At 31.2% G+C, this 26599-nt stretch overlaps 2 protein-coding genes across 4 annotated transcripts in view; one reads left to right on the top strand and one right to left on the bottom strand.

Annotated features, from left to right (window-relative positions):
- Nucleotides 1-26599, bottom strand: part of LOC126775286 (flotillin-2) — a 246230-nt gene that overhangs the window by 198147 nt on the left and 21484 nt on the right. The gene's annotated exons all lie outside the window — the stretch shown is intronic.
- LOC126775278 (glucose dehydrogenase [FAD, quinone]-like) lies at nucleotides 1948-21484 on the top strand. Of its 2 annotated transcripts, none has more exons than XM_050497092.1 (2): nucleotides 1948-2076; nucleotides 19524-21484. In XM_050497092.1, the coding sequence occupies exon 2, from the start codon at nucleotides 19524-19526 to the stop codon at nucleotides 21393-21395; it is 1872 nt and encodes a 623-aa protein (XP_050353049.1). In that variant the 5' UTR covers nucleotides 1948-2076; the 3' UTR covers nucleotides 21396-21484. The 2 variants fall into 2 exon arrangements, with proteins under 2 accessions (XP_050353049.1, XP_050353050.1); XM_050497093.1 differs by lacking the exon at nucleotides 1948-2076 and adding an exon at nucleotides 12765-12797.

Below are 26599 nucleotides of genomic sequence, written 5' to 3'. Positions count from 1 at the left end.
TGAATGATAACGCACACTTAAAACATCAAAAATCGCGCTACAGCAGTATCTAGGAAATAGTAACTTAAAAATATTTAAGTGTTTAATATGCCTATCTTGTATCTTCAGAGTTTCAGATTAGATAACTGGATTGAACAGCCTTCTTTGAAAAACAAGTTTAAAAATATATCACCAAACCAATGTCATTGGTAACCACGTTCGACTACGAGTGATTGTAACTTTGTTTTCTACCTATCGATATAGGTTTAACCCAAGAAAGTATTTTTTATTCTTGTTCTTATAAAAACATGTTAACATAACGAGTTTTATTCAATTAGTCATTATTTTTATTCGTCACACAGACCTACATGGAACTTTTTATTAAAAATTCCATATAGAAAAGAATGAAGTTGTACTTACTACCAATATCATTATTTTTTCTATAGAATTTTCGTAGTTTTCAAATAATAATCTGTTTATTGTTTTTCGTATGTATTGATTTTAATACGATACAAGATACGCTACAATCATACGTTAAAAATATTATATTCATTTCTTTTTTTTTTTTTCAAATTGTGAAAAACTTGACATGGCATTGAGAGTGTCACCGAAAGAGTTCGGAAGATATCTGGAGCCTACATGAGGCCAGAGGCCTGACGAATATCTTTTCGAAGTGTTTCCCCTGCAAGAGCGCGAATCGGATGTTGTGGGAAATAGAATCATTTAGTTCGAAATTCGGATTTCAAACAGATCTAAACTAGAGCATAACATACATATATACGTGAAAACTCACAAACTACAAAAAAAACGACATTGAAACGTATTTTCATTCGACTACGACTACGAATCGAATTAAATTGTGAGCCTTGTTGTGGAGGTTGAAATGCACATTTTCAAACAATTATTACCGTACTAGTAAACGTTAACTCACTCGCTATTAAGCGCTGTACAGCAGTTGTACGTGTATAGTTACACAATGGTTTGTCTTCTTCAAAACCTTCAAATGACTAATGACAGAAAGAGAGATAAGGCCGATGTAATGGTTAATTTATTCGAAAAATGTTGATATTTTTTTTTGCCTCTGTATTTTATTTTTATTTTATTTTATATGTATTAGAACGTACAACCAGTTAAGTTATAGCCTGCACAACCTAATTTAGATAGTTCGCAGTAGTCAATGCCAATATCAATAAATCTAAAATTTAAATTCTGCATATTGCAAACAATTTATTGAAGTCCTACCGAAAGAATATTTGATAGAAAAGCCAAGCTCAAGGACTAGCTCTAGGAGATATTATAATTGTATAAGCACTCTATTCTTTGCTAGACCATCTCCTGGACCAACATCTCTCTCTGTCTCTGCTTTATCTCCGAGATGCGTATCTGTAACACTACCGACTTATTATTAACTTCAAGCTTAGTGACAATTTCAAATCTAATATTTAATTTCTAGCGTAAATAATATGATCTAATTAATTTTTTTTTATAATTTTCTTTCTAAGTCTTATTAGAACTTTATTTTTAAAACACTTTCGAATTGAATATAATGATTATTGTCACATCTATTATTCAATATATGTATGTCGATATTTTAAATCGTTTTTTTCTCTTATTGTCGATCGTTTGTTTCTTATATATTGCATCTCACGCCGCATTGCATGCGCGGTTAAAACTGCATTTCATGAACTGGATCGGATATTATAAATTATATATAAGTACATTTCAATTTAACGAATAAATTTTCACGGTATGCTTAAACGCAATACAATGAACGCAACACACTTCGGCAAGACCCAGATGAGAGCAGTAATGTTAATAAAGATTTTCATGTTATGATTGAGGATCGGTTACGCAGTGACGTCAAAACGTCAATCTGCGTTGAACTTGATCGTGAAAGAGGGGTCACGGTGAGAGCGTCGCGTCACAAGCGTTTCCATTAACAAATATAACTTGGAGCGAATCGTTCAGCGTAGCTAGTGTTGTTCGAAGATCGTCCTGCGCGCAGTCATTGAGCTAGCTCGTAAGAGGGTTAGTTGGTGCAGTGCGGTGTGCGCATGTTATTATTACAGTGTACGGATTACTATTACGGTATAAAAAGTGAGTATATATTTATTTATGATATACATCAAAATAATTAGCTATCTCGTTTATTTGGGAAAAAATAATTAAATATATTTATAATCGTTTTAAACAAAAATAATAAAAAGAAGAAAAACGCCAACAGGATTGCTAACCTAAACTACAATTTAAATATATATTTTGGAAACGAACAGTCTTTTAAAATAAGAATAATAATAATTTCCTATGTTGATTAATACAAATATCAAGTTCAGAGATAGCATGCAAAACATAGGTGAAATTATAATAAAAATTAACAAATTAAATAAAAGAGAAAAACTGTAAGATTATAATTAATTAATTGAAACACGTGTGTATAAAACTAAGAACTACTGAAATTCTTTAAAGTAAAATAATAAAAAAAATTGTTTTACGTTATTAATAGTAATATATTCTAGTTCCTTTTTTTGATTATACTTTATGTTAGTTTTAAAGCTTCTAACTAACTAACATACAGTATAATCAAGTTTTCAGTCATGAACGCAAGTGCCTTCGCGATGCCGCTTAAATCATCTGTCAAAGATGCAGAGGCATATATATATATAGTTTTAAAGCTTCGATTAAATCCTTTTAACAAGAAAACTGTATATTCAAACGTGGGATAATAGACTAATATTCCAAACGCGTAATTTGTCTGTCACTGGAATACATAATATAGATATTTTATCGATTAAATTACAAATACTAGACTTAGAATTATATTTATTTATCATCACATATAAAGTTTGCATTTAAAGATCTTTTAATATAATCCTTTAAAATATATAACTGTATATGACATTACGGCTAAATAAAAAAAAAAACTATAGGAATTAAAAAAAAAGGGATGGCCCAGTGGTTAGAACGCGTAAATCTTAACCGACGATCGTGGGTTCAAACCCGGGCAAGCCACTGAATTTTCATGTGCTTAATTTGTGATTATAATTCATCTCGTGCTTGACGGTGAAGGAAAACATCGTGAGGAAACCTGCATTTGTCTAATTTCATTGAAATTATGCCACATGTCTATTCTGCCAACCCGCATTGGAGCAGCGTGGTGGAATAAGCTCCAAACCTTCTCCTCAAAAGGGAGACGAGGCCTTAGCCCAGCAGTGGGACATTAACAGGCTGTTACTTAAAAAAAAAACAGCATTTATAAAATCATAAATCTAAAAACGCTAACTAGGTTTTGCTAAGATCATATAATTTATCATTGTTTATATCAAACTAAATAAATATCTAACTATTATTATAGCCAATATTTAAGTCTTAATGTTCTTTGATAATAATGAATTAACTTAATTAGCTATATGCAATCCGACATTGTTATACTGTTGCATAATAATATTTAATTTCTGCTATTACACGACATAGAAACTTCTTGATGTCGGATTTATGTTTAATACATTATATTCCCACCATTTAAAGCCTATTTCAGAGGCAAAATAAAATAAATATGATAGACATTAAGATTAAAATTTGATATCAAACAATTATGTATATTAAAATTTGAATTAAAATTAGTATTATAAGACCTAGATAAGTAGGTAAAACCTCATTTAAATTCATCACGTATTTTACTAAAGGCCAAAACGCATACTAATAAATTAACCAGCCCCAAACCAAACTATAGGTTGTTTTAATATTAAAATACTACGAGCAGTTAAACAAATGCTTCGGTGTATCAACATGATAACTTGTAAATATCAAAGAAAAATTGCAATGCCTGTTGTTCTACAACTTCACTTTAAAATATTGTACAATGTAAATAAGTAGGTATAATGTTGTTTATAATTATAGTATTATGTATCGTCATTTAACAAGTATATCGTGCTATTGAGCGTGAATACACCACCCGTTCGCAATGTTGATTTCATTGGGACGAGTAAATTAGTTACTCTTTTGCACTAATCACAAAAATTATTACTTATATTGATTATATATTTATAATCTTGATTAAAACACGTGAATTCGTTACTTAATAGCTATTATTGTTATGTATATCTTATATAAATAACTCATTTAGAGTATATTTAAATCAAAATATATTTTAGGCTTTTTGTAAGATATCAAAGTTGTAGACAACTATGTCTACCTAGGTCAGACCATCCAACTAGGTAGGTCCAACTTCGAGAAAGAGGTCAATCGTCGAATTCAACTCGGCTGGGCAGCGTTCGGGAAACTACACGATATCTTCTCATCCCAAATACCGCAGTGTCTAAAGTCGAAAGTCTTCGACCAGTGTATGTTGCCAGTGATGACTTATAGATCAGAGACGTGGTCGCTCACAATGGAGCTCATAAGAAGGCTCAAGGTCACTCAAAGGGCAATGGAGAGGGCTATGCTAGGAGTTTCTCTGCGAGATCGAATCAGAAATGATGAAAGCCGCAGGCGAACTAAAGTAACCGATATAGCCCGAAGAATAGCTAAATTGAAGTGGCAGTGGGCGGGGCACATTGCAGAACCGACGGCCGCTGGAGCAAAAAGGTTCTCGAGTGGCGACTACGAACCGGAAGACGCAGCCTGGGCAGGCCCCCTACAAGGTGGAGCGACAACTTAGAACGAGTCGCGGGAAGTCGTTGCATGCGGGCAGCGCAAGACCGGCCAACGTGGAAATCCTTGGGGGAGGCATTAGTCCAGCAGTGGACGTCTTTCGGCTGATATGATAATGATTTATATCACGCATATTATTCTACCAACAAATAGCAATACTTAGTATTGTTGTGTTCCGGTATGAAGGTTGAGTGACCCTGAATAAAAAGGCGCAAAACATAACATCTTAGTTCCCAAGATTTGTGGGGCATCGATTATGTAAGGGATGGTTGATATTTCTTAGTGCCAATATTTATGGGCGGTGGTGACTTACTAGCACTTACTATCAATTGGCCCATTTGCAAATCTACCTTCCTTAATTTCATGATATATATCTTAAATAGATATATATAAAATAATAATAATAAATAAAATAACATTTAAACCAAACCAGTAAAATAAATAAGCAGTAAGTTAATAATAATCTTTACATACATATAAAATACAAATCAATAAAACTGAAGTGTACATATGTGATTTCAATCTAATACCTTTACCGAAACGCATTGTATCGCGTATATGTTTTGTGTGCATTAGTTTAGTAGTTTTTTAGTTATCTATTAGAATATATGTATAGAAAATATAATTTTATTTAAGTTTAGTCGATTCTAAGTAAAATCTTGTCAGTGTATCCAACTACAGGTGTCAAAATAACGGTGCTGCCAGTCTTAAAATCATAAAAAAATCATTCATCAAAATGGATTTCCAGTTTCAGGCCGAAATAAAATGTAAACATTTCGAATTTCTATATTTTAAATAGTAATATATCTTAAATAGTAATATATTATTTTCTACAAACAAAGCTCGTATAAAAAATTGATGAAGGCATTTATCACGCGATAAAAAATTATAACTTGAAACGAATAGAGTAAAAGGGGCCAAGAACGAGAATTTTATACACCAAGGGCGAACAATGCCCCAGTGCTACTACCGGTAAACTCACTATAATTCTTGTTTGTCCACAACTACAAATAGTTATTTTCTCAACAATTTAAATATTTAATATATATAACATTTTCCCTGATAAAAAATCCGTCGTAACGTCATAGTTCTCAAAGTTAGGGGCGCATTGGCAATGTAAGGATTAAACAAAAAGGAATAAAATATATTTCCCGTTACTCTGCAATATTAATCGTAATTCTATGAATGCAGAATAAATACTTTCTAATTAAAGTGATAGCTTGTTAATTAAGTAGTAAGAAAAGAAGGTGGTTATTGCTGAGATTAAACTCCTTATAAGGCGGACGTAAGAAGTTTATTCCATCCCGCATCATCAAAGCGAGTCGGTGGATACACTTAATCAAAAGCTTCTATAACATGTTATTAAAATTTGTTTAGCATCCAAAAATATAACAATGAATTGTGTTTAAAACATTTCAAAGAAAATTATCACTTCTACAATGCAAATAACCCATTAACGCCATCTATTGTGACAAACGAGTCTAATAACTGCCCATTTAGGCCAAATCTTTGGGGTTTTTTCTCAATGGATCTATAAAACTCCTCCTTAATTAGTATATAAACTTTGAATTTTAACAATTTGAATTAAAAATAAAAAACAAATATACATATGTATTTACGTAAATTTATTTTTTTAATAAACATTTATTAATAACTATTATTACACGAATGCATCCAAGATTAAATTTAAAAAAAATTGAGCAGCGTCAATCTACCGACACTTAAATGGCTATAAAGCAAAAATATACAACAGTTATAGTAATCTTTGTACAACATTTTTAAATTTTGTGCCTCGCAACAGGAAAATTCGCTTTTGAGTTATTACGCTATTTTATTCACGCTATTTTTTTGTATTATTATTATGTGTCAACAAAAATTGAATACACATTTTTGGCGGCACAATTTGCAATTACAAATATTGCCAAATATTTCATACGAAAACATAAAATTCAATAAGTCACGTCAATAGTCTAAATTTAAAGCGGATAAAACTGCGAAGCGCACATACTTATATATTTATATTAAAAACTAAAACCTTTTCCGAAACCCGACTACCTACGGAATAGGACTGGTTAAATATATCTAAAGTAAAATAACATTTAAACCAAACCAGTAAAATAAATAAGCAGTAAGTTAATAATAATCTATACCGAACCGAACCGAAACAGCCTGTGAATGTCTGCTGGGCTAAAGGCCTCCTCTCCTCATTTTGAGGAGAAGGTTTGGAGCTTATTCCACCACGCTGCTCCAATGCGGGTTGGTGGAATACACATGTGGCAGAATTTCAGTGAAATTAGACACATGCAGGTTTCCTCACGATGTTTTCCTTCACCGTAAAGCATGAGATGAATTATAATCACAAATTAAGCACATGAAAATTCAGTGGTGCTTGCCCGGGTTTGAACCCACGAACATCGGTTAAGATTCACGCGTTCTTACCACTGGGCCATCTCGGCTTTTTAATAATACTATATTTTATAAAACTGAAGTGTACGTATGTGATTTCAATCTAATACCTTTACCGAAACGCATTGTATCGCGTATATGTTTTATGTGCATTAGTTTAGTAGTTTTTTAGTTATCTATTAGAATATTTGTATAAAAAATATAATTTTATTTAAGTTTAGTCGATTCTAAGTAAAATCTTGTCAGTGTATCCAACTACAGGTGTCAAAATAACGGTGCTGCTAGTCTTAAAATCATAAAAAAAATCATTCATTAAAATGAATTTCCAGTTTCAGGCTGAAATAAAATGTAAACATTTCGAATTTCTATATTTTTTATATACCATGTCTGCGTAATTAAAATATGGTTGGAGACATAAGTTCTAAAGACCGTGACAGCTACCAAACACTTTATTCCGTATTAAAACAAATAATATAAAGAATTGATTGAAGTAACTAATGAATTTACTTTTATGTATGAAATATTTTTATAAAAATTAAACAAAGCGTTATTGTTGTAAAAAATTATAAAAAATATATTTTGAACTTTTAACATCAACTCATGACGCGAGTTCGTCTAATGACAGTAATTAATAGAAATCTACACAAAATAGTAAGGTCAAGTGTTAGCTGCTATTGTCCTTCATGAATACAATAGATTATTTTGCAAACGATTAGAAATAATAGTTTTATGTATGTATACAATATTTCGACTTATTTATTTTATAGTTAAGTGTTTATGCCAAACAACAAACATTTTTTTATCGTATACTCATCAATTTTATTGCGTTTTTTGAATAATTAAAAATTACACACACTACTATAACTATAGATATATTTTACTAACAATACAAACAATTTTCCCTCTTCTCTGAAGCAATTAAAAGATTTACAAAAGACAGTTCGACCGTAAAACGTGCAACACAACTCTAAGGCTAAGGAAATAACACGACAATTATAAAATAAATTATCATACATGTTCGATGACTAACTTTTTATTCATATATATTTGAATACTATCTTTGATGTAGGTAGCTAAAACATTTGCAATCTGTTCAATCAACAGTGCTTTGATTGACGAACTGATGGCCTAATTTGTTGTCTTAACTTTTGTTGTGTTGTGTTCTTAACTTTTTAAAACTCCGAACGAGTTTTAAATATTGTAATATATTTTATATTGTTTTGATATGTTGGTTTTTGTATTAAATATTATTATCAAAATCAATAACAAAATATTATTATGTGCTATTATTGTTGCATAATATTAAATATAAATGATCGCCTTATGACGAACAATTTTATATGAGTATTTCTGTGTCGGAAATTCCACCTAAACGGGTGGTATTTATTTCTTTTTGTTGTGAAGGGTTGAATGTTTGTTTGGACATAAAAAAAAAAAAGAACTTCAACTTCATATAAATTCATACTTCTGGGTGCATATAATATAATGCAAAATTAACAATGTCTCAAGATAAATATCTCTCAGAGAGGTGCAAGAAATACGTTTCTTTATACAAAAGTTCGCTGCCAAAGTGAAAAACTGCTGGTTAAGCGAAAATGCAGCTTCCGGCTTATTTGTCTCTACCTAGAGAGCTTGATAGCTTGATCATGAGTCAGCATCTTGAACACAAACATATCATGGACTGTTTTTCAAAGAATAATCAATGTTTGCAAATGAATGCTTCTTTTGGAGCCAAACAAATTATAGAAAATGGACTTATGCAGAATAGGACTTATTTGGTAATCTCGAAGCTTTAACTCAACATGACCCACAATTCCTATACATTTATTGAAGGATGTGCTCGAGGAGAAATATGTTTTCTTTCCAAGAATACCATTCATCAGATTATTCTTTTGAATTTCAAAGAATATTGTTCCCTCTTAATGCCTGCTTCACCATGACAATCAATAAGTCTCAGGCCAGTCATTAAACATTTAAGTGAGGACTGTTTTCTCATAGACATATGTTGCGTGCTCAGAGAGAGTATGATTTGGGAGTAACTTAGTAATTTTAGTCCCAAAAGGAAACACCGAGAGTCGTGCACAAAGAGGGGCTAAGATTATAAATTATAAATAATGTTTTCAGTGAGTTCAATAGTTTGTTTAATCTGAATATTTTAGAATTAATACAAATAAATAAAATTGAAGTGTCTGTCTGCGTTTCAAAATAACTGCCTCTTTAAAAGTTAAATAGCTATTTGCGAGATACCAAAACGAAAACAACATTTATATCATAAATACGAAAGATCGTGTGAGTTTTGTTTATTTGTTACTTCTTTAAGCTTTATCACAGCTAAAATATAACATAATTAACAAATTTTGGCCTTTTTATGATTTTTGATTATGTCGCAGGCAAACTGCGGGTGAAACGCTGTCGCAATCTACGAGTATATATACCAAAACCAATTTTATATAAAAATTAAATATTTATTTTACATATTGACACTTTATACGAGTGCGTAATATTTTTAAAAACGTCACTGACAGAAAATACTAGCAAATTATAAAAAATATATATACTTACGTAATTATTTTAGTTTCAACCTTTATAAGCAATATTTAAAATTATAGATATAACAGAGAGAGAATCATGACTCGTGCATTTAATAAGAAACACTTCTCTATATATAAAGTAAAGTAACAGCCTCTGATATCCCACTGCTGAGTTAAGGCCTCCTCTCCTCATTTTGAGGAGAAGGTTTGAAGCTTATTCCACTAAGCTGCTTCAATGCAGGTCGGCGAGGTACACATAATTTCAGTGAAATTAGGCACATGCAGGTTTCCTCACGATGTTTTCCTCCACTATCACGAGGTAAATTATAAACACAAAATAAAGGGCATGAAAATTCAGTGATGCTTGCCCGGGTTTGAACTCGCAATCATCGGTTAGGATTCACGCGTATTAACCATTAGACCATCTCCAACTCCTAAAAATAAATAAAGTTTTCGGCATCAGGGTTCTTATTTCGCAATCTAAACGTAAAATGTATTAGGAATCAGTGTTACAAAAACCCAAAGCGCCTAAGTCACACTTGCGACTTTCACCTTGGCACGTAGACGGTTGAAATATTGACGATACATAAATTTGTTATCGCCTTACATGTGACCAGGATAATATAAATTATAAACAACATTAAATTTTAAGCAATTATTTCAACACATTTTTAGAGGATGTAAGTTTTTCCTATAATATTACAGTATATTATTCAAACATGGATTTTTTTATATAAAAGTATTTGTCAGATGCTTCCATTTAATGAAAATGCTATAAATTAATAATAATAACAACCAAATTTTTCACATTCTAAGAACATTATTCAAACTAATAGGTAGTGATTCAATTAAGCCGATATAAGAAAATACCATAAATATAATATGCAATTCGAACAAAACTTCCTAAGGCATACAAAATGTCAGAAAAAGTAATTATAAATGAATATAATTACTATTTATATGCGATATTTAATTCGATTTTATAATGAGATATGCATAATTCAATATTGTTAGTTAAATTTACTATAATTATATATTGAAGTCATTTTCTTGCACATTTTTTTTTACTAATAGGCAATTTTGGACTATGTCTTTTATTAATTAAATATTATTAAATAAATAAAAACTTATAAATCGATTTGTTTCGTCAATAAATCTAGGTTAAAATTTATTACATAAAGTTGTGCCTAGTTACAATAAACACCCATGCATATCTCATATGCATTTAACGGAGTAACCAAACGTCATATGAAGATGTACAATAATAATCACACTATCATTTTATAAAATATTAGCGACCCGCCCCGACATTGTCCAGGTTAAGCAATTAATTACCTGTCTTAGTAGATATTTTGTAGTAAATATTTTGATACCTTGGGTAACATTATTGCAATTCTCGTAGGAATCTTTAATTGATTTTGAAAATAAAATCTATTCTATGCATATAATAAATCTGTAACTGATCGCTGTCTGTACATGGGAGATATATGAGTTAAACTATTACCGGTGGCCTTTGTTAACACAATAAAACCCAAAACGATGATTGTTAGAATTTTTGTCTGTTTGTCTGTGCGTTTGTGCACGCTAATCTTAGAAACGGTTTAACGGATTTGAGTGCGGCTTTCATTAACATTTACATCTAACGAAGTAATATTATCCATACATCGAGATCTAAAAGTGCTATGGCTTTTTACCGAGCCATAGAGCCGGTTAATAAGACAAACGAGAGTAAAGTTGGGATACTACTTTTAAAATATTTTATAGCGTCAGAAGTGTCAACTCGATTTAAAAAAAATATATATTTAGTACATGATTGCAATTATAGTATATATTGCAAAAGTCTCGATCCGTAGACCGTTGTTGACAAAGTTCTTTAAAGTGTTAATAGGTTCTTTGTATGACGAAGCTAATCGCCAAATTGATAATCTCTGAAATACTCATAGAGAAACGATTAAGTGGTGTCCTAAAATGTTTAGCTGTTTAAATGCTCTTGTAATTATACTAAAATCAACTTCAGTGTCTTTTCAAATATTAATAACAAACTTCACTAACATTTACTTGATAAATACCAATCATTAACCTGGTATATAACATTTCGGCGTTTTAAAACTTCTTAACATTATTTTGATTATTTATAAACAAATAGACACATATCAAGTTATCAGATCGTTAGGTAAATATAATGTTTAAGAAAACAATTCAAAGTATATCGAGAGAAAGCAGATACTAAGTACAAACTAACACCAAGCTTTCAACTTTCAAAGTTAATACATCCTTCCTGGGGCAGGGTTTTTGATTCTATAATAAAATTAATGATAAACGTTAAATGGTCTGCGACATTTTACTTTTACCAATAATTAAACTTTAAACTCATGGTAATATTTTATAATAAACAAGACATATAATATTCTATTGGATGATATAAATGATAAAAGAACTTAAGGTGAGTATTCGTTTATGTTCATACAGGAAATATAAATATTATTGTACATGATTGTTACGTGCACATTTTTTTTTATTGATAAAAAGGTGTAACTACTGAGTTCTTCTCGGTAGAATCCACATTCCAAACCGCTGGTGGTTTTATATTATAATTAAAATTATAAAATGCCGATTCAAAAGTGCTTGCGAGACTACTTGAATTAAGTATATTTCGACTTTGCCTTTGTCGATTGCCAACTTATTCAGACAATCCTATAAATACGATCAATATTATCATTTAGTCATTTGCCATCCCGGGGCATATAAAAAAAAAAAAATTTTGACAACAAAAAAGTCAGTGTAATGATTATATATGACAAAACATTTTGACTTAAGGAAGATTTTAATTACATTTTAAATAAATAATAATATTATAAAGATAACAATAATATATACTATAACTAATTTTAATTATTGATAAATATCAGTTAATAATCAGCATTCTCTTTTATATGTAAATGTATATAAAGAAAATATTATACCACACTGCGATTTTTCGAAATCTCTTTTTTCCTACGAACAATAAAATCATCCAGTGATTTTTCAAGGTTTCATAAACATCTGAATATATATTTAGAAAATCGACATAACTCAAAATGAACAATATTACATAATGCATATTACTTAATACTTAAAAACATTACTTATCGGTAAGATAAGAATAGGATAAAGTATATAATGCAATCCTCGTACATATTCATGAGTAATCTTGCAACCGATGGTCAGACATGTCGTTTTCCGTCAACGCTGGTGAGTTTTTATAATTAAATATTTTATCTATAAATGCCATTTCCATTTTTATAAAGCGCTATTTTTCGCCTGCGACTTAGGCCCACCGCACCTGTGTGTTAGCTATTAAATTAGCCTATGACCTTACTTGCGTTTCAAGTGAAAGCGTAACAAACAGACAGACTTGCAGTATTTTTTTTGAATTTATAATATCAGTTTAGATAAATAACACACCCGCACAATGCAATGGGTGTTAAAACAATTTATACAATGGTAGAACATGATGTGACATAGATGTATCTTAAGTTAGAACCGATTTATATACAAACTATATCTATCTTTAATCAGCTTTACGTACAATCTGTGCAATTTTCAGTAACATTTTTACAAAGTTAATAAATCTCAAACATATCATTCACATTTCGTTAGCATATCGCTCCTGGATATACACATAATAGAGTGACTACGTGTCTTTGGCGACATAATAATCTATGGAGTACAATTACTAAAAGCGATTGACCAAAAAATACATAAATATAATGTGTGAATGGTAAGTCAGAGATTTTTGTTTTGTCTTAGACATTGATTTTAAAATTATTCGAACAATTCCTCTCTTACGTTAAAACGTATTTTTTTTCTTTTACCTTATATTAAAAGTATGTTTCAAGTCATGGTTGGCTTGGTATTATTTTTATGGGTCCCACTTTATCATTATATTCTCAGAAAAATCTGATTGGACTAGTATCAATAAGCGCCAGTTTCCTTTAATACTTATAATTATTTTTTAATTTTACTTAAAAAAAAATTATCAACGTTGTTAAACATTTTTTTTTTATTGAAGACTACAATTCTGTTTTTACGTTTTATTTGTAATCAGCTTTACAGAAATTTCTTGTTAAGTTTTTACTTAACTTCTAAGTTATATACATAACAGACATATACATTACCTTCGATAAACATAATAAGCCGTTTATGAAATAATGACATAACTAACGTCACAATGCCTAACAATTATTAACGGAACGCAACCGTAACAGATACAATACTTCTTAGAAGTTTTACTGTACAATTATCGACGTATTTAAACGAACTAAGCATTTAGAAAATACTTGATTGAGAACATCCTGCTATTCCGTGCAGATGTTTACGCATGTGGAAAATCCTAATCCTTAGTTCCATCACGAAGACCTATCGAGGGTCAATAAAAATAAGTTGTAACAATAACCTTAACATACATAGATATGATACGTAGGATTTGCACGACCATCGCGCCAAGCAAGGGCATCCGGCAGAGTTCGGGGACTTACGACATATCGGCTCCCGCGACTTGAAATTGCTCCGTTTTAGCTGTGGTTTAGTAACATACCACAGGTGAAGATGTTATCAAGTATATACATACGAAAAGTAAATCTTGCTCTCCGCTTGCGGTATTCACTTGCATAATTGCGATGTAAATGTGCTACAGGAAGTAGAGATAATCTTTATTTAATTATCTATAATCAAAATGACTTTAAATATTACTCTTTCTTGCATGCCCCTTGTATGCTTTTATTTTATATTCATAGTCTTAAGTGCTTTTCATTTCTAAATTAATTTTCCTTGATGAGCGTGCAATAATAAATAATATTTTTTTATCGTGTTCATACTATATGATTCATGAATGTCTCGATTGGAATAATTAAAAACCTACACAACACGTTGTTGATTCCGACAACGTATAAGTATATTTATACTAATATTATAAGGAGGTAAAGTTTGTGAGTTTGTGAGGTTGTAGGGGGTAATCTCTGGATCTTCTTAACCGATTTTGAAAATTCTTCTAGCAATAGAAAGGCACATCATTTGTGAGTGTCATAGGCTATATATTACCCGAAAAATGAAAATACTTTTTCGTGGTAGTGGGATTTGCAAAGTAAGTCTGAGAAAAAATAGTCGAACGGAAACGTTTCTTACGAACGCTGCCTTAACTTAACTTAACTCTATGATTGAGTTCCAGAAAAAAGTTTTAGAGCTTGATAATGTCAACAAAAAAGTCAGCGACAGCATGTCTAACATTTAAGTCACAAAAAGTAGTTTTTTATATAAAAAAATTATTTAAATCGTTAGGTCATGTTTATTGGTCATATTAACAACAATTATGAAATATTATCAAAGTAAGTAAACTTATCGTCTCAAGTGTTTTAAACAAGAGACTTTTCCCTTTTACTGCATATAATTTGGACCAATGGTTAAAGGGATAATACGACATAGCTATGGAACCGCGACCGTGTCGTAAACAATTGAGTGATATTTCTATTAGACGGTTTTTTTCATATACAACCCATCAATCTATTTAAAAATAAATTGCTTTATTACTAAGGAAATTTTATTTGGATTTATTTTTTAATGTTTTTTTGGTGTATAGTTTAAAAGATAATTTAAAATATCAAATACGCGAGACAATTTTATTACTGTTCTGCCAATCGATCACAAGTAAAAATGTTTACCGCTTAAGTTTACCGTTTTTTTAAGTATAAGTAAAAATATATATATTTGAACCGTATTAATATATTTACAAATAGTTATGAATGACGGTTAATGTTTACTGGTAACAATTATAGTCGAGTCACTAGGGTCACACTCCGCTGAAACTTGTGAACCATTCATCTGATTAAAATATATTTCCAAAGTTGCAGAAAATTTTATACTTGAATATTTTTTTCAAAAGTGGTCTTTGTTACGTTTTTCTAAGATGGGACAAAACTCTGAATATTAATTAGGACTCTGAACTATACTAATCTACAAAATTTTAGCTCTCCTTGATCTTTTGTAGTAAAAGCGACTTTTTGTCTTCGCTCACTTGAATCCTTCTGTAGACAATTAATTCTGTAGACAAACTTGAAACTCACCAAGTTGCTTGTCAATATTTCGCGTCTGAGTAATGAAATTAATTCTTACAGAATAGCACTGCTAGTAACTATCCGGGCAAATAAGATTTTCAAGGGCAAAATTTCTATTTATAATTTATCGCGTGGTCGCTGGAAAGGAAAAAAAAATGCTAAGAAACTCGCATAAGTCGATTTAAACTCTGAGAAATGTCGAACTATATTCTGCGAATTAAATATGACGTGTTCGCGCAGTGGTCAAATATTACCGTATTTATTTTTATCAGCTGCTCAATACGCCAATATGAACGATAATATAATATGAGACAATCTTGAGAACTAAGAGTAAGATGTCATGTCCCTTGGGCCTGTATTTATATTGGCTCACTTACATTTCCAACCAGAACACAACAATAGTGAGTATTGCTGTTTGGCGGAAGAATATTTCATGAGTGGGTGGTACATACCTACGGGCTAGCACAAAGCTCTACCATCAAATAAGAATTTACACACTGATTGAAACTTACGACGATATTTTACAAAGTTATGCAGACGCGAATAATGAGTTTATGAGAACCTGACATAGTACAAAGCGATTGTATTGGCTTGATACAAGTTATTTTTTTTTAAACAGGTTTAATACATTCGCTCAATCTTAAATTAATACCAAACGAATATTACACTTGTTATATATATTGATAATATACGAATGTCACACATTGACCTTAAGAAATTAAATTATAACACAATTAACTAAACTCGAATAAACCAAAATGGTTCAGCACTAATAAACGTATTATTTATTAATATATCATATTAAATTATTCTCATTTGATTTGTTTATTTCTTTGCTTGTTACTCTTGCATTACATGGTCGGGTATAGAAAAAGATAAAGAGTATCCGTCCCGTCCCGCCTCAAATGTAGGCGAAACCGTTGGCAGAAACTAATACACATATATCAATACTTCGTCATACTTCTATTTTCCACAGGATATCACATTTCATTCATTTTTTTAGGTTAACTGGTAGTTAATACAATATTGCTGAGCTTACATTTTGTGCAAGTATTAAAACAAACAAAGCATAAGAAAATTCTTAGTGTGCAACTAATACAACCTTTGTACTTACTTCGATTACATATATTAATACAACCGATATAAAATCTGCACGGTACCCCAACAGAATCATTAGATAAGTCGGTCATGAATCGATAAAAAGCCATTAATTTTATTATTAATTTAAGATAGGCACTTCTATAGAAATAACCTTAATCTCGATTCTCTTATAAGTGATTTTTTTTTATAGAATAGGAAGCATATGCAACCTTGGGAACTAAGATTTTATGTCCCTTGTGCCTGTAATAACACTGGCTCACTCACCCTTCAAACCGGAACATAACAATATCAAGTACTGCTGTTTTGCAGTAGAATATCTGATGAGTGGGTGGTACCTACCCACTTGCACAAAGCCCTACCACCAGTCAACGAGTAATACGATTAAAATGTAAAATATTTATTCGAAAATTTATTTTTGTTCGTTAAAATATACGTATTTGAATGCGCAATCCAATTATCTCTAAATCATGAAATTGTAAAAATAATTTTACTACACCGTAGTTTCGTAAGGGATTTACATAGTCAATGTGCTACAAACCTTGGAAACTAAGATGTTATGTCCCTACAGTTACACTGCTCCCTCCCGATTTCAACGGAGTCCTAAGCCGAGGTCCGGCCTCACAGGAGGCACCCTTAGGACGTCGTTGAGCCCTGTGTGGCTCCCAACATCTGGCTGAGTTCAACTCGCCCATCCCGCCCGGTGACGCTGTAGAGGCCAGTAAGGCCAACAGTAATACACAATCCGAAAAAAAAAAAAAAAGTTACACTAGCTCACTGCCCTTCAAAGTCGAACACAACAATATTAAGTATTGTTGCTTTTAAAATATTTATTACAGTGATTGTTCGAAATTAGCGTTCAATGCTGCATTTTGAAGCATTTTTTAATAATTTAGCCGCATCTAATCGTCATGATTTTAACTGCAAGGTAATTTCAGTAGGTATTTTATCGAAAAACATTTTCAAATAAATTCGATATTCATATTTAATATCAGTTTACAATCTTGATCTTTTTATTTCTGATCTGCATATTCCCTTAGCATATATGTATATTATCTTGTGTTGTTAAATGTATGTAACTTTAAGTCTTGGAATATCCTTTACCGTATTGTAAGAATGCTGCCTTACAATGCTTCACACTCAAGATCATGCTGACTATAATTTATCGTCTCTTTTTATAAACACGTATATTACTTATTTAAGTAAAAAGGCATTTTAATTCTTCCGAGTTTAAAACAGTTTTTTTTTTTAAATAACAATGTTAATATTTCTAAAGTAATTATTTTCATCGAAAACAGTATTGATAACATGTGAAGGATGAATTAATATATATAATAATATATTTGATTTGATCGGTATAGAGTTATCCTTCGTTGATGTAACGATAAGGCCAATTATTATTATTTATTACGTACAATGTACTTGTGAACCCGTCAAAGTCAATGTGACATTTGAATAACATACATTTATTATTGAAGTTCTAAAAAAGATTTAAATTTTTATTAAATAATAAATAAATAATAAATTTTTATTGCTTAAATACAATCACCTTACTTTAGTACTATAATATTGAAGTTAAGTTTACTTTAAAACTATAATATTCGTGTGCTTGAGTTGTGTTTATAATTTATCTCGTGCTTGAAGGAAAACATCGTGAGAAAACCTGCATGTATTCTACCAACACGCATTGGAGCAGCGGGGTGGAATAAGCTCCAAACCTTCTCCTCAAAATGAAGAGAATACCTTAGCCCAGCAGTGGGACATTAATAGGCTGTTACTGTACTGTACATATAGAAAGAAAATCGTTGATTTGTTAGTATAATATGCTCTTGATAACAATACTTTTGTGACCACACACTTTTTTTAATTTAAACTTCGTGTTAACTTTAGGACTTTAGGACAAAAATGACTCGTAAACAGTATTAAGCCTAGTAGCTGTGTCCGCGTTAGTTTTTAGAGGACTAGGTTAATCCTCTCGTTGTGATTGCAAGCAGTATCTCTGATATAGCATCGCGAGATTTTTCATAGGTACATTTCTACAACTAGTATACTATATCAGTCATGTTTAACATACGGTTATATCTCGAATATAAACAAAAATATTATTCCTATAAAAATTATATTAAAAATATATTTGTTATCTTTATAAAGGTGCTAACCTAAGTAATTGACTGCCTCGTTGGTCTAGTGGCTTAATGTAAGGCCGCAGACCCGGAGGTCCTGGGTTCAATTCCCAGGTCGAGCCAATAAAAAGTAATTGGGTTTTTCTGTCAGAAAATTCTCAGTAGCAGCCCGGAGTCTGGAAGTTGGAAGTGTGTACACTCCGTAAAGCCGTTGGTCCTGTGCCTGAACTCTTTCCGGTTGTATCGGATTGCCGTCCTATCGGATTATGAGAGTTAGGGAATAGAGTGCACCTGTGCTTGCGCACATACTTGTGCACTATAATATCTCCTGCGTTAGTTAGCTAATCTCTATTGAGTTTGGTCGTCGTGGCCGAAATCGGTCTGGAGGACATTATTAATATACTATTCCTGAGCTTACTCACCTTTTAAGCACAAGGATTGCACTTTGCAGCTAATAGTTTTATAAAAGTAATTAGATAAACGGAGACAACGATTATTATTATTCAATTGATAAGTACAGAATAATATATTTAGTCAAACAAACTCTAGAAGTCTTCTTAATGACGAATAACATAAAACGCCGATATAACCATAAATCGAAAATAGCTCGAAACAATCATTGTAAATAATAGTTATTTTTTTTACAGATGAGGAATCAGCATCGAACGCTGACGTTTAAGGTGGCGCTATGGGTATTCTTCACAATTTTTATACCAACTAACACTCAGTTCGCCAATCCTCTTGCATCACTAATGAATTTTCTTCAAGAAGGCACAAACCAGTTAGATAATGAACCTCCTGACCAGACAAACCTCCTCAGTGAATATGATTTTATAGTTGTTGGTGCAGGCACTGCGGGGTGTGTCATTGCCAATCGATTAACAGAAATACCCGAATGGAAAGTTTTACTGGTAGAAGCTGGTATTAATGAGAACTTCGTTATGGATATACCGATTATTGCAAATTATCTTCAATTTACTAACGCTAATTGGAAGTATAAGACAAAACCATCGGATAAATATTGCGCAGGTTTTGAGAATAAGCAATGTAATTGGCCACGTGGAAAAGTTGTTGGAGGATCTAGTGTATTAAATTATATGATTTATACCAGAGGTGCAGCACAAGATTACAATAATTGGGAAGCAATGGGCAATGAAGGCTGGGGTTGGGATGAGGTCCTACCTTATTTCAAAAAAATTGAAAACTTTAATATACCATCACAGGATAACCCTGTTTACCATGGTCATGATGGATATTTAAATATTGAACATGCACCTTATCGTACTAGCAAAGGGAAGGCATGGGTGAAAGCCGCTCAAGAGTTAGGTTTCAAATATAACGATTACAATGGAGCTAATCCTGCCGGTGTATCTTTTCTACAACTTTCAATGAAAAATGGAACAAGACATAGCTCTAGTCGCGCTTATCTTCATCCTATAAATAAAAGAAATAATCTTCATTTGTCTAAACAATCCATGGTTACAAAACTTATTCTGGATACAACTAAAACAAAAGTTATAGGCGTAGAACTAGAAAAACGGGGCAAAAAATATAAAATTTTAGCAAAAAAAGAAGTCATAGTCTCGGCAGGTGCAATTAATTCTCCACAATTATTGATGCTTTCAGGAATAGGACCAAAAGAACATCTAGATTCTTTAAATATTCCCATTGTAAAAGATTTACCAGTAGGACAAAATCTAATGGACCACATTGCCGCTGGTGGAGTTCAATTTATGGTACAACAACAAAATATAACTCTTTCTACAAATTATTTATTAAATCATTTAGAATTAGTATTTAAGTGGATGCAAAATCATAAGGGACCATTATCCATTCCTGGTGGATGTGAAGCTTTAGTGTTTTTGGACTTAAAGGATAAATTCAATGTAACTGGGTGGCCTGATTTGGAGTTACTTTTTATAAGCGGTGGACTTAATTCTGATCCTCTGTTGCCACGAAACTTTGGTTTTGATGAACAAATCTATTCTGACACCTATGCCTCTTTAGGTAATAACGATCTTTTCATGGTGTTTCCTATGCTTATGCAACCTAAATCAAAAGGAAGAGTTATGTTACGAAACAGAAACCCTAAAGTACATCCGACAATCATTCCCAACTACTTTGAGTATCCCGAGGATTTGCAGAAAATAGTAGAAGGAATAAAATTATCCATTGAAATATCAAGGCAAGTATCGATGAAAAAAATAGGAACCAAAGTGTATGACGTGCCTATAGCCGACTGTTTGAAATATGGACCATTTGGCAGTGACGCGTACTTTGCATGTCAAGCGCAAATGTTCACATTTACAATTTATCACCAAAGTGGAACATGTAAGATGGGAGCTAAGACTGATCCTACAGCAGTAGTAGATTCTAGATTAAGAGTACACGGGATTTCTAAATTAAGAGTTATTGACGCTAGTATTATGCCTCAAATAGTGTCAAGTCATACAAATGCCCCTACATTTATGATAGCAGAAAAAGGCGCAGACATGATAAAAAAAGATTGGGGAAAGTAGAATCAACTATCTAAAATATAAGTTTGACTGTGATTTTATTTAAGCTTCATTTTATAGATAATTGATATTGAAAATAAATGTTAAAAACAGGTGAAATGTTTTAAATGTACCTACGTACGTCTTGTGAAATAATAATAATATATGTAAGTCGGCTGTTGTCGAAAACATGTGATAGTCATCAATCAAAGAATATATATTAAAATATAAATAAAAATATAAATAATTTTCAAAAGTTTAATGACAATGTAAAGAGCTCGACTTAAAGTATGTGATAATTTTACAATGTCTTTCACATGTATAGACTTCCAAATTTAATTGAGAGCTCTTCTTTTATCCTAGTTACATATTTACATTGACTGCTTCATTGGTTTAGTGGCTAGTTTATAAGGGCGCACTACCAGAGGTAAACGATCCAAACTCCAGTGGTGGCCATTAAAAAGTAATTAGATTTTTACATCAAGAAATTCTTGTCATCAAGTAGCAGCCTGGAGTCTGGAAGTTGGCAGTGTTTGAGCTTCAATGACTTGGGAACCATGTAATTTCATTTGTCCTGAATCTGAACTCTTTTCGGTCGTGTAAAATTTGAATAGAGAGTGAAACTATATTAGCGCACAAATTTTTACACGCACTCTAATATAATATTTCCTAGGTTGTTGGCTAGTCTCTCCCATGAGAATGACTGCCACGACCAAAATCGGCAGATTTCATCATATTTACATTTTATAAAATAAATAAGGTAGATGGACAGAGTCTTGATTGCTGATGGGTTTCTCTTATTGAATGACGAACGAACACAAGCACACCGGAATTTTATTTATAAAGACTACAAAAAGATTTTTTGCTTAATTCAATTGAACGGTTACGGTACAAGTACGATAGTGTCCAAGATGAACAAGGAAATAGAACGGGGTTACTTATATGTTTGGATATATTATTTGTAAACTACTATAAACAACCCAAAAAAACCGTAAGTTTACACGGGTACTTCAGCGTAAAATGTCATGTAAATCCCTATTAAAAGTAAAACTTCAGGAATAGTTGTACGTTTTTCTGTTTAATACGGCCAAATTAATACATTCAATTGAATGCGGTCAACGTTATTTCTTGAATTTATATTAAACATAAAATTGGTCGAACATCTTTTAAAAAACTGAGGCGTATTTTAACTACAGATAATACTCAAATTAATAAATGAATTTTAAGCAATATATTACGATACTGGAAAAAAGTATGCTGAACTTATACCACTTTGATCTTTATGCTCAAAATAACAACGTACCACTTTGAAAAAATATAGCATTATATTTGTATTTGCTTAAAACAAAAAGACAGAGGGAAAAATGGGCCACACGATGTAAGTTATCACAATTATCCATAAATATTACTGATATTTAGTACCATAAGAAATATTAACAATTTCAACAAGGCAAATACCCCTGTGGAAATATTAAGAGCAATACTTATCTTAGAAATATTGCATTTATCATTTATGCCTTAGCCTTAATTGGTGATAGTCCGAGAAAATGGTCCACCTGATATCAACAGACTGAGAAGTACAACTCACGCCTAATACTGAAGATGCTCTCAGCGCTACCAAAGACAATAATCAAGCTTTTAAATACTATTAGTTCCTTTAATTATATTTTAATCGCATTCCAGTTATGTTCGTCAACATAACTTATTACTACTACTTTTGAACGATATAAATAACCACAAAACAAAGTATAAAATATTTATTCAAGCCACAATATTCAGGAATAGAAGTTCATGAAAATGAATAACAATATGTTTTTAATTATAATTAACGCCTCTATTCAATATTTATTTAAACATGAATAATTATTAATTTTTATAGCATTTTATTTAAATTATTATGTCGTTAATCTAAAATATTAACTTATTATTGGTATGATTTACGCTATGTATAAATTTTATGTTGTAAAATGCAATAAAGAATAAACAATGTAAGACTTTATTTTTTTACCTTATATTATCAGCTCCCATGGACACCTGCAACGACGGAGGGCTTGCAGGTGCGTTGCCTATTACAAATTATTGAACTATTACTAATTGCATGGAATATGTAAATCTACGATTTGTCGTTCTTCGATTAGATATAAACACCTAACGCTTAAAATTAATTAAATACGTTTCACGATCAGCGAAATTATAGAGAAGCCGAAACACACAAACCGATTTGATTTCATTCTTTTATAACTCAGCTATAGAGCATTAACGGTAATTAATTAAATTTACTTATTATTCTTAAGAGCCTTAAGAAAAATTATAGCAAAAACTAATGGATGTGAATTTCTATGTTTTTCGGATGAAAGTATAATAATTTGGTAACATTGAACTCTTCAAACTCTTTATGACTACTTCTCTCTTTCAACCCCTCGAATTTAGCCTCATTTCGTTTTAATAAGTATAATTTTAATGAATTCCATATAATTTTAATTTCGTTGACTAGAATTTCTTACTTAAGACTGTTTTGCAACAAATAATATTTAAAAACCGTACCTATATTCTTTTGCTTTCATTTTTTCATTCATTAAAAATATTGATTGTCTTAATATTGTTTTCATATGTACAGAAGTTTCAGACGTGACATTTAAAATAGTATAACAAAAAAAAAATTACGTTTGCGTTACAATTACGAAATATATATATCAGGACGTTATTTTATGTTCATTCTTATCATCTTCATATAAAATAAACGTGGTATACTATTGACGAAAAAACGTTTTGTTGTAAATAAAGCTGAAGAAGAAAAAAGATGTTTATTTCATAAAATGTAATGACTTGACAACAAATTGCAATCTATTGAGGTTAAAATTTAACTAAAGAATAATAAACTTTAAGAAAACGACACTAAAAAGCATTAAAACTCCATTCAATAAAATCAGATTATAAATATGGATAGATTTAATGCCGCAGATCGCGAGGTCCTGGGATCAAATCCTAGGTCAGGCCAGTAAAAAAGTTATTGGGTTTTTCGGTCGAAAATTCTCAGTAGCAGCCTGGAGTCTGGAAGTGTAAACACTCAATCGAAAAGCAACAGTTGCCTGCTGCAAAATAATCAATTGCCTGTTTTTTCACTGACTCACTCACACTTCCAATCGGATCACATCTAGTATATAAAATTGTTATTAAAGGGAAAATAAATATATCACGGAAGGCTCTGATATATGATATTATGTTTTTATAGATTTAAGAAAGTAAAATGTTAATTATCATATTATAAACGTCAAAATGGTTTAAGTTAATATTTATACCAATTGTCAAAAATTGTCAAAACGAGTTTTTTTTAAAAAAATATCATCACTAATAAAGGTTCAGTTTTGAATTATTTATATAAATATAACTTATTCCTTAACGTGAACTTAACCAGTTATGACGTATCCGATCTACATTCCCACAAACACAGTTTATTGCCAGTCCAAAGAACAGTTAAAGAAATGTTTAACATTCCTATGTAATTAATTTGTTTTTAAAAGATTATTATAATGTACGTATCTTTAAATAACATAAAGCGATGACTTAGTTAAACTACTTATATTAAAAAAGAATAATAAAAGAGCTTTAATTTTATTTCCAAATTTCGTATAACAACTTCGCCGACATTCAATAACGCCATTTTTAACGAATACATTATATAACACAATAACCACACACAACCTTTATAATAATATTTTAAGCAAATTAAACTTCTAAACTATTAGCTATTACTGAACTTTATAACTCGTTCTGGATGGCGGTGAAAGTAAACACAGAGAGGATGTGTGCAAATACCGAGACATGTGTCGGATGAAAACTGCCATAAACGTTGCCCCGTTGGAGCAGCATCACTCCAGCGCCAATCTTTCTCCTCAAAAAAGAGGCCAGTAGTGAGACATTTACAGGTTGCTACTTTAAATATAGAAAAGAACAATTGTATCAAACATATTAAATAGCATAAGCATCACATTAGATATATCGTGATTTTATTTACAGTTTCTATTTTTATGGACAAAACAACAACAGTTGTTTTGTCCATAAAAATACCATACATATCCAATACCAATACAATTTGTCCATACCATTGACCATAGGAATACCTATGGTTATATTATTTCGATTTCGTTGGGTTATTGACCTAAGATTCGTAGCGAGCAATGAACCTCATATAGGATCACGATAAAAACAGCCAAGAACGTGTTGGCACGAGTTGACCCTTTAAATTACATGGTGTATGAAAAAAATCGACTACAATAAAAAAAGTTTTATTTACAAAAGTACAATTTACATTTTATCAGATAGATCACACATCACTTTATGGATGCCGCAATGAATGCATTATAAACAGGTCTCTCTTTTTAGGATTTTATATTTACAATTATGTTTTAAGTGGAACCTCTAACCGTGTGACGTGGGCGGGTAGCTAGATAAATATATAAGTATAAGGGAATGAGAAACACCTCGTCAATTTTTTTTTTACCTACATCTACCGTATTCGTTCTAAAACATTATAAAATATAATTTATTTTATTTTTTATTCTCTTATATATTTTTTTTTTCCATAGTTAAACAAAAATATTCCGATTGCTATACCTATAGATATATACCTTTCATATTATGATACCTTATTTACATCTCATTAAATATAATGAGTAGAATGCTTAACGGGAAAATATATTTATGACCATTTTAAAAATCTCTATTTCATGATGAGGTAAACGAACAAAACTTAAATGCGCCTCCAGTAAAGTTAGCTCTGTGAGTTTACTCAGTTTACCTTCAAACCTGCTTATCAGAACTAGATGTGAAATTATCTTCATTCTCTTGCCCTTATCCTATATAGTGGACGCTGTTGTTATGTATGCTTTCCATTCATCTTTATGTCTAATCTTATCGTGGATGAAATATACACCTTAATTTGAAAACTAAAAATCAATTAAACATACTGCAAAAATCCTTAAATCAGACACTATTTCTTTCAGTTCAAGTTCTACTTATTTTCAAGTATTCACCAGTTACTGGTGAAAACTCTTCAACCTGCTCAGATTCACTAGTTTATGTGAACTGACAAGAATATCATGTCTATGTATTCTATCTTAGAAGGACATAAAAATGACCATTTATTGCGAGGATGTTGCCACACCGAACTAGTCAGTGTATCCTGGATCGTAATTAGTTTTAATCGGCTAAAAATCTTGTCAGACAGA

Source organism: Nymphalis io, chromosome 18 (genome assembly GCF_905147045.1).
Source record: "Nymphalis io chromosome 18, ilAglIoxx1.1, whole genome shotgun sequence".
In the NCBI taxonomy this organism is placed as follows: Eukaryota; Metazoa; Arthropoda; class Insecta; order Lepidoptera; family Nymphalidae; genus Nymphalis; species Nymphalis io.
Note: the sequence above shows the minus strand (reverse complement) of the source record. Positions and strands in the feature narration are given on the sequence as shown.

What these genes read in the sequence shown, in the direction of transcription:
- LOC126775278 (XM_050497092.1), top strand. Translation starts at nt 19,524, where the DNA reads ATGAGGAATCAGCATCGAACGCTGACGTTTAAGGTGGCGCTATGGGTA.